The 17,576-nt window shown below is 48.2% G+C and overlaps 1 protein-coding gene across 2 annotated transcripts in view; it reads right to left on the reverse strand.

Moving 5' to 3' along the window:
* Positions 1-17,576, reverse strand: part of SNX30 (sorting nexin family member 30) — a 125,103-nt gene that overhangs the window by 9,614 nt on the left and 97,913 nt on the right. For both annotated transcript variants that reach the window (XM_050761022.1, XM_050761023.1), the window contains exons 7-8: positions 16,020-16,106; positions 1,438-1,590 (exon numbers count right to left, since the gene is read on the reverse strand). In XM_050761022.1, coding sequence (XP_050616979.1) covers positions 1,438-1,590; positions 16,020-16,106 — 240 coding nt within the window. The remainder of the gene's footprint in view (positions 1-1,437; positions 1,591-16,019; positions 16,107-17,576) is intronic.

The following is a 17,576-nucleotide window of genomic DNA, read 5'->3' on the forward strand; positions in this document are numbered from 1 at the left end:
CACACGTATGTATATATAGCGCGATACAGGGTCAAAAACTGTTACCCAGGTTGGAGTGCTGTAGTGCACAATCATGACTCACTGTAGCCTTGAACTCCTGGCTCAAGCCATCCTCCCACCACAGCCTCCGGAGTAGCTGGAACTATAGGCATACGCCACCACGCCTGGCTCATTTTGTATCTTTTGTAGAGACAGAGTCCTACTACATTGCCTAGGCTGGTCTTGAACTCCTGGGCTCAAGTGATCCTCTCACCTCGGACTCTCAAAATGCTGGGATTACAGGCGTGAGCCACTGCACCTGGCCTCGCATTGGTTTGCTGGATATATGAATCAAGCAAACCTTGACTGAGGGGACTGGGCTGTAGCCTGATAAGAGTAATCTCCATGTGTGTGTGGTGTGGCATGTGTGGGGGCTGTGTGTGGGGGGTGTCTGTGGGGTGTGTGGGTGTGGTGTGTGGGTGTGGGGTGTGTATGTGGGGTGTATGTGTATGGGGTGTGTGAGGTGTGTGTAGGGGGGGTGTCGGGTGTGGGGGGGGTGTGTGTGTGTGTGTGTGGGTGTGGGGGGTGTGTGTGTGGGGTGTGTATGTGGGGTGTATGTGTTGGGGGGTGTGTGGGGTGTGTGTGGGGATGTGTGTGGGGTGTGTGTGGGGGTGTGTGTAGGGTGTGTGTGGTGTGTGTATGTGGGGTGTATGTGTTGGGGGGTGTGTGGGGTGTGTGTGGGGATGTGTGTGGGGTATGTGTGGGGGTGTGTGTAGGGTGTGTGTGTGGGGTGTGTGTGTGTGGTGTGTATGTGTGGGTGTGTGTATGTGGGGTGTGTGTGTGTGTGTGTGTGTGGGGGGGTGTGTGTGTGTGTGCGGTGCTTAACCTGGGGTCCACAAGTCAAGGGGATTCATGAGTAAAACTTTTTAATAGAATTGCTTTCCTTTGTAATCCTATATCCCTTTATTTTAGGTATTTAAAATCAATATTTTGAAGTCCATTTAAATAACAAATGAACAGTATTTTGATGAGCGATCTATAGGCTTCACCAGATGACCAAAGGGGTTCACTGCACAATCAAAGTGAAGGGCCCCTGTGTACAGAACCCCAACACAGAGTAAAATAACCCCAAAGCCTCCATTCGGTGGCAGCATGCCTGTGCTGAAAGTCTGACTGGCTCTGGGAAGCAACCAGCGCAGGCCCAGAGAGCACGGAAGACCAGTGGGCTGCTTCCCCAGCCGCATGTGCAAGGGAAACCCCTGTGAGCACCCGCTCTGCTGCCAAACCCAGCACTGCAGCCACACGGCCGGGCAAGGGCATGAGGCAGGAGCCAAGACTAAGCAGCTAAAATAAGGGAAGGAGACAAGACTAGCAGAATTCCCAGCTTCTGGATTTCTGGTAGGCCCATGTGAAAGACTCCGGCCATTAGAAACCAGTCTTGTTGGGCACACTCATTACCTTCTCATAATACTGGATGTTCTTGTCAGCCATCCCCATGAGTAGCTGCCGGAAGTCCTGCCTCTTGTTGTTCTGCCACCTCTCCATGTCAGCTTTCAGGTCAGCATTGAAACACTCCATCCGATCTTGACATTTCTCAACGTCCGCTGGCACCTGGAAAAGGGAGGCACACATGGGTGCCCTGCACACAGAACTAGCATCTCTTGCCTTGAGCTCCTCTGAGCACACATTTGTCAAAGGCTAAAGCCCTACATTAAAATGCCATCAACATGCTCTGTCCTCTGGAGGCATTTATTTGGAAGCAAAGACTTGGGTTTTCAGGTCTAAGGAGGAATTCTGAAAAGGGGCTTTCCTAACCCGAATCTTCAAACCCATCCAAACACAACAGAGACTCGTGGGGGACACCCCCATTTACACACAGGAAGAAGAAACACTGCAAGTCAGAGTCATATGTCTTTGGTTCCTTTTAGGATTTACTCATCCACACTTGAAAGTGTGTGCAGACTTTGCAAATACACAGCAGTATTTGCATTGCCCTGCTATTTTCCTGTGTCCTATATTAGAACTAGAAAAGAGGTAGGTTTTCCCAGATCACATGAAATATTCCATCGCTGTGACACTTAATGACGCCTTTCCTCATTAATCAGAGAATTGCAATAAGACAACTACTGGCCAGCTGCCTCCTCTGAACCCCACATTATAAATAAACTGGAGGCTTGTTTATGCTTTTCCCAATAGCAGATATTTCAAAATGGAGAGTTAGAGACGTCTGAGAAAATAGGAGGAAAGTTACTTATGCATGTCAAAAAAAATATGAAATTCAGGCTGGGTGTGGTGGCTCACGCCTGTAATCCCAGAACTTTTGGGAGGCCAAGGTGGGCAGATCACGAGGTTAGGAGATCGAGACCATCCTGGCTAACACGGTGAAACCCTGTCTCTACTAAAAAATACAAGAAAATTAGCCGGGCATGGTGGCGGGCACTGTAGTCTCAGGTACTCAGGAGGCTGAGGCAGGAGAATGGCGTGAACCCGGGAGGCGGAGCTTGCAGTGAGCCGAGATCGCGCAACTGCACTCCAGCCTGGGTGACAGAGCGAGACTCCGTCTCAAAAAAAAAAAAAAAAAAAAAAAATCTGAAATTCAAAGAAGAAATATACAGCAGGCTATTTCAAGTTTTTCTTAAAGAGGTTTACAAAACTTTCTCAAAAGGGAACTATGTCACTTGAAATTTCACAACTTTCACTTTGCTTTGGTGAGTTCCACCCATCCTGTGCAGATGCAGTGGGCCTTGCGGCTGCAGCACTTCCGAAAGCTGGCTTCTCTCTCCTAACTCAAGCACCCCACTGGGCCCTAATGGTGGCCAGGGAGCCAACATGCCCAAAGCCAGGTCAAACCCCCAATCTGCCAAATGTATCCCAACCACAAGTGTGGTCTTCCTTGTATGCTCGGTGCACTGGGGCCCATGAACCAAACGGTCTCCAAGCCATGGCTCACCACTGGGAGTCCATTTCCACCGATCGGGGAGGTTTATACCCAGGCCTCATGGGCAAGGAGCTGACCCAGAATGATGCCAATGAGAAGGACAGGCCTGAGGGAGCTGGACACCTTCAGGGTACTCAGCCGTCTTCTCCACAGACCACGTGGAGATGGCTGTAGAACACAGGAGCCGGGGAAGGGACCGCCAAGGCAAGCGAATTCGAATGTGCCTGACAGGGGAACTAGACATGGGTGAAACCAGGATAAGCTGGAGAGAAAGAGGTAACTGACACTTTAAGAAATTAAAAAGCAAGGAATTTTTCTGTTAAGACGGGGAAAGAGGCCTTCTTCAAAGTACGTAAGCTTCTGGAAGAAGGAAAAAAAGTACTGGGCTGGGTGCAGTGGTTCATGCCTTCCAGCACTTTGGGAGGCCAAGGCAGAAGATCGCTGGAGGTCAGGAATTTGAGACCAGCCTGGGAAACACAGCAAGAAGCCCATCTCTACCATAAGTGGGATGTGGTGGTGCTGCTGTGTTGTCCAGGCTGGTCTCGAACTCCTGGCCTCCAGCCATCCTCCCACCTCAGTCTCCCACAGTACTGGAATTACAGGTGTGAGCCACCGTACCAGGTCAGAGACTGAGTTTTTCTTCTGATGTCATGATTTCAGTCTCTTTTGCCTCCTCCCAAGACCACCCATTACTACTGGTCACCTCAGGAAAAAGGGAAATAAAAACCAGAGTATCCCGGTCTTGCCTCTCCAGAGTCACTGCAGGAATCAGCCTCAGTGGAAAGATGCCCAGCGAGCCAGCGTCTCTGGCTGGCTTCACCTCCCACGGGCACAGGCCAGTTTCCTCACCTGTCTCCTGGCCACTGCTCGTATTTGCATCGGGGTGAGGGTGCTTAAGAGCAACTTCCTATTTGCTTAATGAAACTTCTGCTGTGGGGAGAAAATGGAAAGGCCTGGAAAGAGAACCTCACTGGGACACGTGGAGAAGAGGGCAGCCGGGGTCTCTGAATCAGAGGACTTTTTACAGAGGAAAGATTCCCAGGTTTAAAGATTCCCAGGTCTGTTCTGGACATAGGAACTCTGACTGACCCACAAAAATTAGGGTCTAAACCACGGTTGTGGGTTTTATGACTGCCTGAGCCTCGGTCTGGGAAATATTTGGCTTCTCAGTTTCACAACACATTCTGTGCTTGGCACTGAGGAATACAAAAGTGCTTGGATCCTGACAGGCAAATCCTGTCTCCCGTAACCTACAGTCTAGTTGGGAAGAAACAGGAACATGCCTAGACACTGAGGTGAGATGTTGCAACTGTTGTCGCTTCCCCTGGAGCCCCCGTGATAAGCATGCTGAGGAGGATGGAGAGGGAGGCCAACCTGGGAAGATCGGGCCTCGTGCAGGAAACGGCACTGAGGCGGCTCCTTAAAGATGACAGATGTGAGATGTGTGACCACTCGGAAGGCACTCCAGACTGGCAGTACACGCAAGGGACAGAGGAGAGGACACGGGGACCCACCGCAGGTTATCATGCACAGGCCGCAGGGCCCACAGCGGCATGGAGAGGGAACTGCAGCTCGCAAGATTGGCGGAGGGTGGCAGGGAATGAAGAGGCTGGGGCTCGTCCCAAAGGCCTGGTTTCCTGAGGCCCAGTTAACTCATGCCCACTTCCGGAGAACAGAAAAAGCCCCACGCTTCCTCCGGCTGCAGTGGACAGCTCTAGAATCAAACTTCCAGAGCTTAGCTCGCACGCCCTGCCTGCCACTTACCAGGTGTGTGGCCTGGGACCTGGCCTCAGCTTCTCTGTCTGGCTAATAACATCCTCTGCCTCACAAGGTCGTCATGAGGTCAAACAGGCTAATATGTGTTAAGCGCTTTATGGAGTCCTAATTAGGAAGGGGGAGTTGGGCTGGCAGGACCAAGGGAAAGCAAAAAGAGAAGGCAGATTAAGGTATACTTCTGCCTTTCTTCATGGTCCAGGACACATATCCTGCACAAATATTAATAACACAATCTTCCTGCACCCAGCTATCACCAGACTCGCAGTTAATAGAAAAATGCAAGTTTGCTCATTCAACCTTGGAGCTACCAGCACTGCACAAAGCCCCCTTCAGTACACAGCACAAGCACCATTCTATGAAATCCCCAGCAAGCCTTTGTTTCCTGTCAGTCAGCTCCCTTCTTGCTGATCTGCCTGTTGCACTCCTGCAATGTATTTTCCTACTTTCTCTGATAAATCTGTTTTTCTTTACCTACAACTGTCTTGGTAAATTCTTCTTATGCCCGCAACACTGGTTCCAGATAGTCATTGCACACCTGTGACACACTTGTGCCTGGCATATAGTAAGTGCTCAATAAACATTTGTTAGCTTCTATCAGTATTATCAATATTATAATGTGCTGTTCACAAAAGATAATCTACCCTTTGCATTGCTCCTCAAGCTTTATTTCATGTGTTACGAAAAAGGTTTTCATCTTCCAAATACAAACTATATTATTATATGTTCTCCCAAACATTATGCCACCCTTTGCCAATGCTACCCCACCCTGAGATTTCATTAGACACCAGAGATGAATCATCTCCAAACTATATATTAGCATGAGATTGCACTGGGCACACTGGAACCAGGGTGGTGGCTCTAACACCAGAAGGGAGAGGATGGAGTAAACCAACCTGGTGGAGACAGGACTGACAGATTTGGCAACTGGCTGCCCATGAGAAATAAAATACAGGGAGTCAGAGAGAAGCCTGAAGTTTCTAGTCCGGATGACTAGGGTGGCACTAGTGCCACCAAAGGCTCAGAATGAAGGACAGGTCCACAGCTCAGAGAAAGGAGGCAGTTGCAGCCAGGGGAAGAGTGACGCCTCCCTCCACAAAGCAGGGTGAGATAACAAGAAAATCAAACATAGCTCTTTTATAAAGGCTTATGGAAAAGAATACACAACCAAATTTTAAAATGAGGAAAGGACTTCAACATATCTCCAAAGAAGATACACAGTCGGCTGGGCACAGTGGCTCACACCTATAATCCCAGCACTTTGGGAGGCTGAGGCAGGCAGATCACAAAGTCAAGAGATCGAGACCATCCTGGCCAATATGGTGAAATCTTGTCTCTACTAAAAATACAATAAAATTAGCTGGACGTGGTGGTGTGTGCCTGTAGTCCCAACTACTTAGGAGGCTGAGGCAGGAGAATTGCTTGATTCAGGGAGGCGGAGGTTGCAGTGAGCCAAGATTGTGTCACTGCACTCCAGACTGGCAACAGAGCGAGACTCCATCTCAAAAAAATAAAAATAAAGAAGATAAACAGTCAACAAGGACATGAAAAGATGCTCAACATCATAATCACTAGTGAAATGCTAATCAAAGCCACAATGAGATAGCATCTCACACTCATCAGGATGGCTACTATCAAAAAAAAAAAAAAAACAAAAACAGAAAATAGGCCGGGTGCAGCAGCTCACACCTGTAATCCCAGCACTTTGGGAGGCCAAGGTGAGCAGATCACCTGAGGTCAGGAGTTTGAGACCAGCCTGGTTGGTCTCTGGGAGGCAGAGATTACAGTCAGCCAAGATCATGCCACTGCACTCTAGCTTGGGTGACAGAGCAAGACTCTGTCTCAAAAAAATAGGAGCAAATAAATGTTGGTAAGAACATGGGGAAACTAGAACCCTTGTATATTGTTGGTAGATTATAAAACAGTATTGCTGCTATGGAAAACAGTTTAAAATTTTAAATAGAACTACCATATGATCCTGCTGGATTCCACTTCTGAGTATATATCCAAAGAAATTGAAAGCAGGGCCTCAGAGACATTTGTACACACATGTTTATAGCAGCATTATTCATGGTAGCCCAAAGATGAAAGCAACACAGATGTCCACTGATGAATGGATAAACAAAATGCGGTATGTATATGTATGAGTGTGTGTGTGTGTGTGTGTGTGTCCCATATATATGGGATATTATTCAGCCTCAAAAACGAAGGAAATTCTACCATGTTACAACATGGATAAACGAAGGACATCACGCTGAGTGAAATAAGCCAGTCACAGGACAAATACTATATTATTCAAGATACGAGGTATCTAGAACGGTCAAAGTCATAGAGACATAAAGTAGAACAGGGGTTTCCAGGGGCTGGCAGGACAGGGAATGGAGAGTTGTTTAATGAGTCAGTTTCAGTTCTGCAAGATGAAAAGAGTTCCAGATATCGATTGCACAACAACGTAAATGTGCTTAACACGACTAAGCTGTACACTTTTAAATGGTTAAGATGGCAAGTTTTATATTCTGTGTATTTTACCACAATATAATCTTTTTTAAATATATGGAGGGAAAAGTGGGGCTGAGGGAGGCAGGGCCCAAGGTTTGAACTCACAGAGAAGCCAGCAAGTATAGGGTTAATAAAGGACTCAGCAAAAGTCACTCGGAAAGGCGGGCACAGGAGGAGGAGGAGGTGGTGAATCAGAGAGAACAGAGCTAGAGAAGCCCGGGGTGGTAGAGTTAGAAGAGGATGGAGGGATTAAACATAAGAAAATAAGAGGAACTGGGGTGTGCTGTCTGTGACCAGCTTGTGAAGTTCCCCAACGCGAAGAAGGGGAATGCTGGCAACTCACACTCAGGCTCAGGCGTGTATTCTTCTCACCTTTGAATCTTTTTGGATAGTGTCCTTGTAACAATCAATTCACTGACCAGTAACACTAAGCATTCCTTTTATTTCTTTTTAATTTTATTCATTTTTGAGACAGGTCTTGCTCTGTCACTCAGGCTGGAGTGCAGTGGCGCAATCACAGCTCACTGTAGCCTCAATCTCCCAAGCTCAAGCAATCCTTCTGCCCCAGCCTCCAGAGCGGCTGTAACTACAAATGCGCACCATCACACCCCAGCTAATATTTTTATTTGGAGTAGAACAAGGTCTTGCTACTTTGCCCAGGCTGGTCTGGAACTCCTGAGCTCAAGCGATCTCCCGTCTTGGCCTCCCAGAGTGCTGAGATAATAACAGGTGTGGGCCACCACCCTCAGCATTTCCTCTCATCTCAATGTTTTAATTTTTGTGACTGAGGTATTGTTACGGTTGTGCTACCATGCGTCTGAAGGATGTTGAGATGGCACAGCACTGCTAATGGTTGGGTGTTGCTTATCATGACACCAAGGAAAAATATCACCAGATAAGACATCAAAAGACAATATAGACGGGACAAAATTGCATTTTTCACATTGGTTCCCAATCTCTCATGATAATTTCCATTACAGAATACAGGTTGTTAGTGCAATGACAGAAGAGTCACGTAGATGGGACTGTGCATTTCTGTGTGCTAGGGAATGGGATAGTAACTTAAATTCACCAACATTCATTTAAAAATGTATTACTCAGTGAGCCAAGATCGAGCCACTGCACTCCAGCCTGGCAACAGAGCAAGATCACGTCTCAAAAAAAAAAAAAAAAAAAAAAAAAAAAAGCATTACTGAGCTCCTTCCATGTGCCATGCATTTCCAGGCCCTAGAACAGAAATCTCAACCTAAGTCTCCTTCTTGGAGCTGGGTTGGAGATGTCACAATATCTGCTCTCATGATGACCGTAGGTTAGGAAAATCTCCAAACTACACAAGACAGATATAATCCCAAAGTGTTCGGGAGAGGGGAACTTGTGGCCACTGTGGGACAGGTTCCAGGACCAGTGACAGCCACATGCTGCTGGGTGAGCAGGGGACAGGGCTCTCTAACTGGCAATGTGTGAGTAGCAGCGAGATTGGTCCCCTGCCCTCTGGGAAGCCAAAGCCCCCAGGCTGGTCATCTCCAGCTTCCAGCAACTGCGTTTTCATTGTCTATTTGAGCTATAAGGTGAAAACAGGTAAGAATACACTGAGACAGGGTCCAGTTTGAAAAGCAGCCACGGAATTGGGCAAATAGAAAGTCACCGGCTCTCTGAATGAAGGCTTTCTTTAATAATAGATAAAAACAAACTTCAGAGGATGGCCAGTGGGGAGTGAGGGAGGGAGAGGTGAGGGCATGAGATGAGGAGCAGAGAGGCTGACAGCAAGAGAGCCACGAGCTCCCCTGCACGATGACATGAGAGTGAAGCCCCAGGGAAGGCCACACGCACTCTCTGTACCTGCCTCAGGAAAGGCAGGGCGCCCCCTCAGGGAGCACAGCTGCTGGGGCCCGCGCCCTGGGGAAAGGCGTCAGCTTTGGTGCCAGATGCACCCGGGCCCCATACCGGCTCTGCCATTTGTAAACTTTGGCACTTAAGTTCCACGCTTCCCCTGACCCCGGGCCCCCATCTATCACATGGGAACCACCACACTGGCAGAGGATGGCTGCGGTGGGACATAAGTCAGCTGAGGGGTTGGGGGAGTTCCGCCTGCTCAGACTGGAGGCACCTGGTCTTCTGCCCCACGCTGAGGGTCCTCACTTGCCAGAAGGGTCTGGAAATGACAGACACCAGTCCCCACTCTCTGGTCTGCGGAAGCTCCGTATGTAGAAGTCTCCCTGCTACCAGTTTACAATTGGCATTCTCACTTCGCTACCTGTCACGTCTTTCCCATTCCAGAACATTCACCATCCTGGTGGTTCTAAGAGCTGTCCAAGGTCTACAGCCTTCAATAGGTTTGTCCAGAGAGCCCAATTTCCACCTTCTTTCTGCTCTTCTCTCAACCAGAGGAACACCTCTGTGCACCTTTCCACTCCCAGTCACCTCCACACGACACACCCACTCTTCCCACACCAATGCCCCACTCCCCTCCATGCCCATGCCCCCCAAACCCACACCCGCCCCCCACACACATGCCCACCATGCGACCTCCCTACACACCACGCGCCCTCCCTACATGCCACACACACCCCCCCTACATGCCATGCGCCCTCCCCACACACACGCCATGTGCCCTCCCCACACACACACCACGCGCCCGCCCCCCTCCACACCGACACCCCAGGTCCCCTCCACGTGGCCCATCTGTCCTCACCTGCACTCCAACACCACCCATTTAAACTTCTTCAGCTGGCACTGCACCCAGGATGGGGCTACTTGTGAGTCAGGGCCTAAAACAGCACCCTGCTTTTTTTTTTTTAACCTTTTGAAGATAACTAGGAATTTTGTGAAGCCTTCTCCCTGGCATCCCTTCTTTGTTCTTTCTGGAGCTAGTTATACCGACTGTATTAGCACTGAAAAGAGTCCAACATGGAAGACAGGAAAAGGCAAAAGCTCCCTCTCCATTACCCTCACTGTCATTCGAGGGTGCAGATGCTCCCGGTCCTGTTCTAAATGCAATTCTTCAGCCTCTCCTCATCTTCTGTAAGAGCTCTGATGCCCTCTACCTTCCATGGTGGGTTAGATTCTAAGGTGTACACCAGGTTGTGGCCCAACAGGTCCAGCAGAAGGCAGCCAGCCCCTACTACGTAAGTGCATGTTGCTTCTCCAACCTCACAATTAACATGGAGAAGGCCAAGTCTCCAAAGCTCCATCTGCCTGGGAATCACCACCTCAGTGTCTGCTAAGCTTTCTCCAGCCTTAGCCCAACCACAAAGCAAAACTTTGCATTCTCGGACAACACCATTCTTCCCCAGCTCCAGAGGCCTCCGCACCCTCTGCCCTTAGCACGCGCTCCTCCAGCCCAAGACGTTCTAGGACTCCCCTAAGAGGATCACCCCACTTTGAAATTTACAGGGAAGGTCGTGGAGACAGGTGAGGCCACTTCCTTACCCTGGGTTACAAAAAAGTCATCAGATTTTGATGCCCCTCCATGACTCCACAGAAATCAACTTTCCCTCATTATCTGGAGCAAGTTTTTCAGGTTTCGGTTTTACCTGACAACGAGGTAAGCCCCCAGACTCCCTCGGATCTTCTGCTGGCCATGCCCATACCAGGGGCCCTCTCCTCCCCAGCACTCCTGCGACAGTCCCCTGAGCTACCTTGCTCCCACTATCAGTTCCCAACAGACCTGGCCGAAGCCCTGGGATAGAATCAGCCCTAACCCACTTCTGAATTCCCTGGCTTTTAAAAAAAAAATCTCGTCAACAGCAGCTCTGGCTTCATGAACTCACAACCCCATCAGGCAAAGCACAGCAAAAACCTTAAGTTGCTCATTTCCTCAGCATCCACCAAACCTCCTGATGGGCTGTTGGGGAGGACAGGTGTGTGGAGGGGTAGGGAGGCAGGGGAAGCTTGAGGACCCAGGAAACAATGTCTAAAACATTGTGGTCAGAAAAGGGACTTCTTAAAATATGTGACAGCAAACCCAGAAAACAAAGTTCTCCAGCCACATTCCTACTGCAGCCAGTGTGGACACAGGAGGCTCCTCCAAGGGAGCGTCTGTCACGACGTCAGACACTACTTCTGACGTCAGACACTACGCCAAGCACCTTACGGCATCACAACAATCACGTGTGTGAGGCAACGGAGGCCCGCAAAGGCTGAGGAGCAGATCCAGGCAAGCTGGGGCACAGCTGGGCTTTGAACCCAGGGCCCTCCGATTCTAAATCCCGTGCTTGAACCGTGCCGGACTTGGACAGGCTGCCAACTGCACCCTCCTCTGCCCACCAAGGCAGCTGCTGCCCCAGACCCAAAGGTGGCAAAGGATTTCTGCTGCCGCCACTGTTACGTTACACTCACTGGCACACCACCATGACAGTCCATTTTGTCTTTAAAAATAACAATTGCTAAATAAGTAGCAAAGTGAATGTGGCACGGTTCAACATCCCACCAGGAAGAGAGAAGGTGAAGACGGCCTGGCCACAGTGTGCTAGGAGAACGCAGGTGTGTGTTCAGGACTGACTAGTCATTTTCATTGACGGGGAGGAAACCCCGGCCTCTGGTAGAATTCCCGTGGCCAAGAGGATGAGCCATGTGGGTAAGTGGAGTCCAGGAAGGCGGAGAATGGCAGCAGCCAAAGATTTCCACAGCACGGGGAGTTGACAGGAATCACCCAGACCCACAGGAATGTGAGGCCAGGAGCCCTGGCAGGCAGCTGTGGGGTATGAGGGCGCCAAAACCAGTGTCTCGCTCTGCTCGAGACTGCTCCAAGCCTGGTGTGTGCTTCCAGCAGCCAGCAAGCCAGGCATGCTTAAGACTTAACTCGGCCTATTATTCCGAACCTTCAGCTCCTAGCTTTGGAAACGAATGTGTCCTGTATAGGGCTGAACATATTAAATAACAGTATCAGCCTCTGAGAAAGCTTGTATTCAGTGCTGAGCTTGTACAGATGCTATTTACAGAACCACACACATGATGTCTTTATAGATGCAGAATCCTCGGTTTCCAAACTAGGCCAGTGGCAGAACTTGTTGGTTCTCCTTCCCTCCCTAGCCAGGAAAAGTGACTTCTATTTTTCCTTCAATATGTAACTGACACATAAAAGTATATACACTCCAGGCATATGACGTGATGATCTGATACATGTACACACTGTGTAGTTATGATCACAATCAAATTAATGAACACATCCATCACCACCCACACTGTGCATGGAATACCCAGGATTTTGCTCACCTTATAACTGAAAGTTTGTACCTTTTGACCATGATTTCCCCCATCCTGAGTCCTGGCAACCACCATTCTATTCTCTGTTTCTATGACTTCAACTTTGTTAGATTTCATATGTAAGTGAGATCATGCGGTTATCTGTTTTTCTGTGAATGACTTACATCTTTACATTTGCGGGCTAAATGCAAACTTTTAAAACATATTCAAACAAATCATCCTATGTCATCCCTTTAAATCCCTTCGTTGAAAGGAAACTTTTAAAATATACACAAATAAATCATCCTAAGTCATTCCTTTAAATGAGACCGAGACATGGCTCAGCAGATGTTCCAGAATATCACAGGCCAGTTCAGGACTCGTCAGTGGAGCAGGCCACAGGCAGGCAGAGGGCAGTTGTGAGCATATGGCTGCATTTCTGCTGTCACCTCCCTTATGACAGACAAACAGGATGGAAGAAGGAGAACAGCTGTGGCAGGAGGAACCAGAGGGAGGGTGCCAGCTGCATACGCTGGGCCAGTGACCACAGTTCCAATCCTCATCATCTGCCTTTCTGTAGATATATGCAGCCTTTACGCTCTGGTGTAGATCACTACCGGTGATGCGGGAATTAACACAACAAACGTGCACAGGATGGAGAGCCACTCGGCATCAAAGAGGCTGGGCAATTTGTCCAGCTCCTTTGTGCCTCATTTCCTCACCCATGAAACAGGGAAAGAACAATGTCTTCCCTCTGGGCCTCAGATGACCACTGCAGTGATCCTGTGATGCAATTAACATTAAAGACACTACACAAAGCCAGGGTGTATCATTTCTGAGGTGTGAGTTTCAAATTCCAAAGCTGGTTCCTTTCCAGGTATGTCTTGGCATGGCGGCGGCAGCAGGAACCACGGCAAAAGAGGAAAACCCCGCAGCTCTGATGTCCAAACCATTTCCCTGAAATGCGGGTCCTTGCTATTATCTTACCAATGTTCTCCACCCTCACCCCCCTCTTTGAAAACAAATACACCTTCCACTTACAAACCAAAAAGAGGCAGAGTGATGGAATGGTACGTGGCAAGATTCTAAAGTCAAACGGCAGGGTGCCATCCTAGCTCTACCAGCGCTAGCTGTGTGACATTGGGCCTTGGTGTGCTCACCTCTCAAATGGGGATAACAAAGGTACCTAAACCTCATGGTTGTGGTATGGAATCAATGAGATTTTACACATACATGCACATACACACACACAGTTGTCACCTCCTATCTGGTGGGGTGGGGTGGGGATTGGTTCCAGGACTTCTGAGATATCAAAATCTGTGAATGTTCAACAACGGCCCCTTATATAAAGTCATGTAGTGTTTGCATATAACGAATGCACAGCTTCCTGTATACTTTAAATCATCTCTAGATTACTTATAATACCTAATACAACATAAATACCTTGTACACCATTGTTATACAGGTTGGGCATCCCCAATCTGAAAACCCAAAATACCCCAAAATCCAAAACCTTTTTTTTCTTAAGATGGGGTCTCTCTACGCTGCCCAGGCTGGGGTGCAGTGGCCATTCACAGGCGCAATCATAACACACTACAGCCTCTAACTCCTGGCCTCAAGGGATCCTCCCACCTCAACCTCCCCAGTAAGATGAAATACAGACCTGCACCACTGTGCCTGGCTCAAAATCTGAAACTTTTTGAGGGTCAACATGGTAGAGGTGGGCAACTCCACACCTGACCTCATGTGATGGGTTGCAGTCAAAACTTTGTTTCATGCACAAAATTATTTAAAATATTCCATAAAAGTACCTTTAGGCTATGTGTATAAGGTGTATAAGAAACAGAAATAAATCTCATGTTTAGACTTTGGTCCTGCCCCTAAAATAGCTCATTATGTATACACAAATATCCCAAAATCTGAAACGCTTCTAATTTTAAGCATTTGGGATAAGAGACAGGCAACCCGTACTGCATTAGTTTTTTTTTCCTTGTGTTATTTTCTACTGTTGTATTATTATTTTTTGTTTTTTTTCCCCCAATACTCTCAATCTGCAATTGGCTAAATCTGCAGATGTGGAATCCATGGATCTGGAGGGCCAGCTGTGAGTCTGTGTAGAGCAAACGTGCAAGAGACAGTGAGAGTGCTTAGGACACTGCAAGGGCAAGCACTTGCATACTGGCCATTATTACTCATTTTTAATCCTGGCTCAGGGAAGAGAAAGACAACAAACAGAGTGACCAATACAACAGATGCATTTTTACAACTGTGATCCTCTGTCTAGACCCAAAACAGAGAACTGCCTTTGCAATACTTACAACTGAGGAAATTATGACAGTGAGAGAGATCAGACCTAACCCATTCCATCTTGCTTCTAACCTTTAAGCTGTCCTTGTTCATTTCTGGGCATAGGATGAACTAGCCTTGAGAAGGAATTCAGTTTATGGTTTGACTCTGAAACAATACTGATAATAGCCCTTTCCTGAAAAGACCTCCTTCTTACCTGGCGACCAGTCTGCTTTTGCAGGATTAACAAATTAGCTACTTAGAAATTAAGGTTTAGGGGTCATGCGGCCTCTGGCTCCAAGAGCCTAAACCTCCCCAAATTGTTCCTGGAGATAACATGACTACTGTAAAACCTAAGATCAGGGCTTGAGATGTTCTGCAGACCCTGCACTCAATGGATCAGCTGACACCACCCAGGTGGTAATCTGGCTCAACCAGTTCTGCAATCCCACCGAGGAGCAGAAGACCCCCAAGAGAACCTCACTTCCACCCCCTATATTTCCATCTCCAACCTGACCAATCAGCACTCCCCACTTCCTAAGCCCCTACCCACCAAATTATCTTTCAAAACTCTGATCCCCAAATGCTCAGGGAGAATGATTTGAATAATAGTAAAACTCCAGTGTCCCATACAGCTGGTTCTGCATGAATTACTCTTACGCCATTACAAATTCCTTGTCTTGATAAATCAGCTCTGTCTAGGCAGCGGACAAGGTGAACCCACTGAGCAGTTACAAACACTGGAGCCAGAAGGCATCCTAGACAAGCGAGACTAGTGCTGCTCGAACTCTGGGGAGTAAAGGGCCACTTTTTGTTGGCTTTTTTCCCCAATTCGACCAAGTTGTAGTCCTGCTGTGCAGAACCAGCATGCAGCTTGCTCCACGCGCAACTCCTCACGCGAGTTTAACACGCTCGTCTTGAGTGTTCAACACAATGTGTACAACTGGTTCTGCAGCAACATCAAATTCCTATAGAAGTTTCCAAGTGCTTCTATACTTTCCTCATCATGGATTGTAGAGTTTGTGGGCCTATGAACCACACTTTGAAAGCACTGATCTAGGCTATTCTTTCCTCCTCTCTGCAATGCCATTCTATGGAGCAAGGAACTGCTGATGAATGGCAGAGCTGTTAAGTCTTTAAAAAAAAAATTAGGCCCAGGAAACAGTAGAAAACTCAATCCCAAGTGAACACTAGGAACTCGCAGAAGTAGGACAGAAAAGGGAGTGAAAAAGGGCAACTTCATCAACGTAGCCCAGCCGGCACTGACCACGCGTAGTCACGCAGATCTAGAGATGAGAATTTACTTAGCACCAGCAGGGAGACCACAGCTTGGCAGCCCTTCCCAGGTGGCTTCCCTGACCTTGGGGCGGTCTTCCTTCCGCAGAGCCACAGCTTCCAGTTTGGCTTCGTACTCTGCTTGAACTTGGTCCCTCTTCTTTAATACACTCTGTGGGAGGCAGAGAAGAGAAGCATGTAACACTGAGTCCACAAAGGGGCCTCCCACCCCCAGGTGATTGCTGCTTTTCCCCCACGCCTCCCCAAATTGAGGCCTACCCCGGGCCCAGCCATGTGCTTCTAGGACAGTCTGGCCATGGCAGAAACTCTGGAAGAAGCAGGGGAAAGGAGGGAAGAGAAGAGAAGCACTCCTGAGGCTGGGGTTTCTAGTAAAGTAACTAAACCCTGATGCTGAAAGGAAAGAAATTCTAGGAAAAGGCAAGTAGGGGAAACAGCACCCATCCATTGTCGCACTGCTGGGAGGACTCTCCGCTTCACTGTGTGCAGCCAGAGCCCAGCTGTGTAGAAATGTGGAGCTTTGCAGGCTACAATGCTAGATGTTCTCTGAAATCTTAAAGGAAAAGTCTAAGACAACTCTTCACTCTTCAATTCAGTGAGTGGACCCCTAGCGGACTGATCTGTTCATTGAATCATTCATTAGCCACTTACTAGTCCTCTACTCTGATCCAGGTGTAGAAAGAGCAGAGAGATGCACTCCCTACCTGAGGGGTTCAGTGTGACAGAGGCTCAGACACAGTATGTGTCTGTATGTGCTAAAGGGGCTACACATGTGCAAGTCCAGAATTCCTAGAACCATGCAGCCAGCCCACCAGAGTGAAGGGTCAACGGGCCCCATGAGAGCCAGCTCAGGATGGGACAAGAGTGAGGCAAGCCAGGCACCCGGAGTGCAAAACGTAAGGAGACACTCCCTCTTTGGCCCATGTAGTACAACGCTGGCAACTGAGAGTGAATGCCCCCATAAATCTGTGCCCAGGGCTCCCCTCACTTCGTCTGAGCTCTACTGCTATGAACCCACTAAGCAAAACAGAAAAGCTTCTAGCAGACCTTCTAGAAAAGTATCTGTTTCATCAACGGGTTTCTTTTTTCTTCCTTTAGTAGAATCACAAGTGGCAAACCAAGAGTGATGAGACCTTTCTTTTCCACTAACTCAAAAGAAATAAATTGCTATGAAAGTTTCTAATCAGGCACTTTCCCCATAGGGGACCTTCCAGCAGAGTGTGGAGTCAGGGCAGGAAGGAGTCACCCCCTGGCTAAGCACAGGCACCCCGTGTCCCTGACTGTGCTAAAATGTGACAGGCAACTGAAGAGTTGAGAGTGCTGCGGGTTCAACCTTTTAATGGAATGTGTCAATACGGGGAACCTCAAGTCTTCCTCTGAAAAGTTTGCTTTGAGAAGTATTTTATCAAGAAATGAAAATGAGGTTAAAATTACAATAATTTTCCGTCAATTGCCACTCAGCTGTCTCCTAAGTGCCCTGACATTTCCTCCCCACACTCATTCATCTTTGAATAGGAATATTTACAGTGCTGTTCAATGGAACTTTCTGCTATAATGGAAATGTTTTATAACCTGCACTAATTCAGGAACCACTGCCTCCTCGTGCCTACTAAGCACATGAAAC

The sequence above is a fragment of the Macaca thibetana genome, chromosome 15 (genome assembly GCF_024542745.1).
Source record: "Macaca thibetana thibetana isolate TM-01 chromosome 15, ASM2454274v1, whole genome shotgun sequence".
NCBI classification, from domain to species: domain Eukaryota; kingdom Metazoa; phylum Chordata; class Mammalia; order Primates; family Cercopithecidae; genus Macaca; species Macaca thibetana.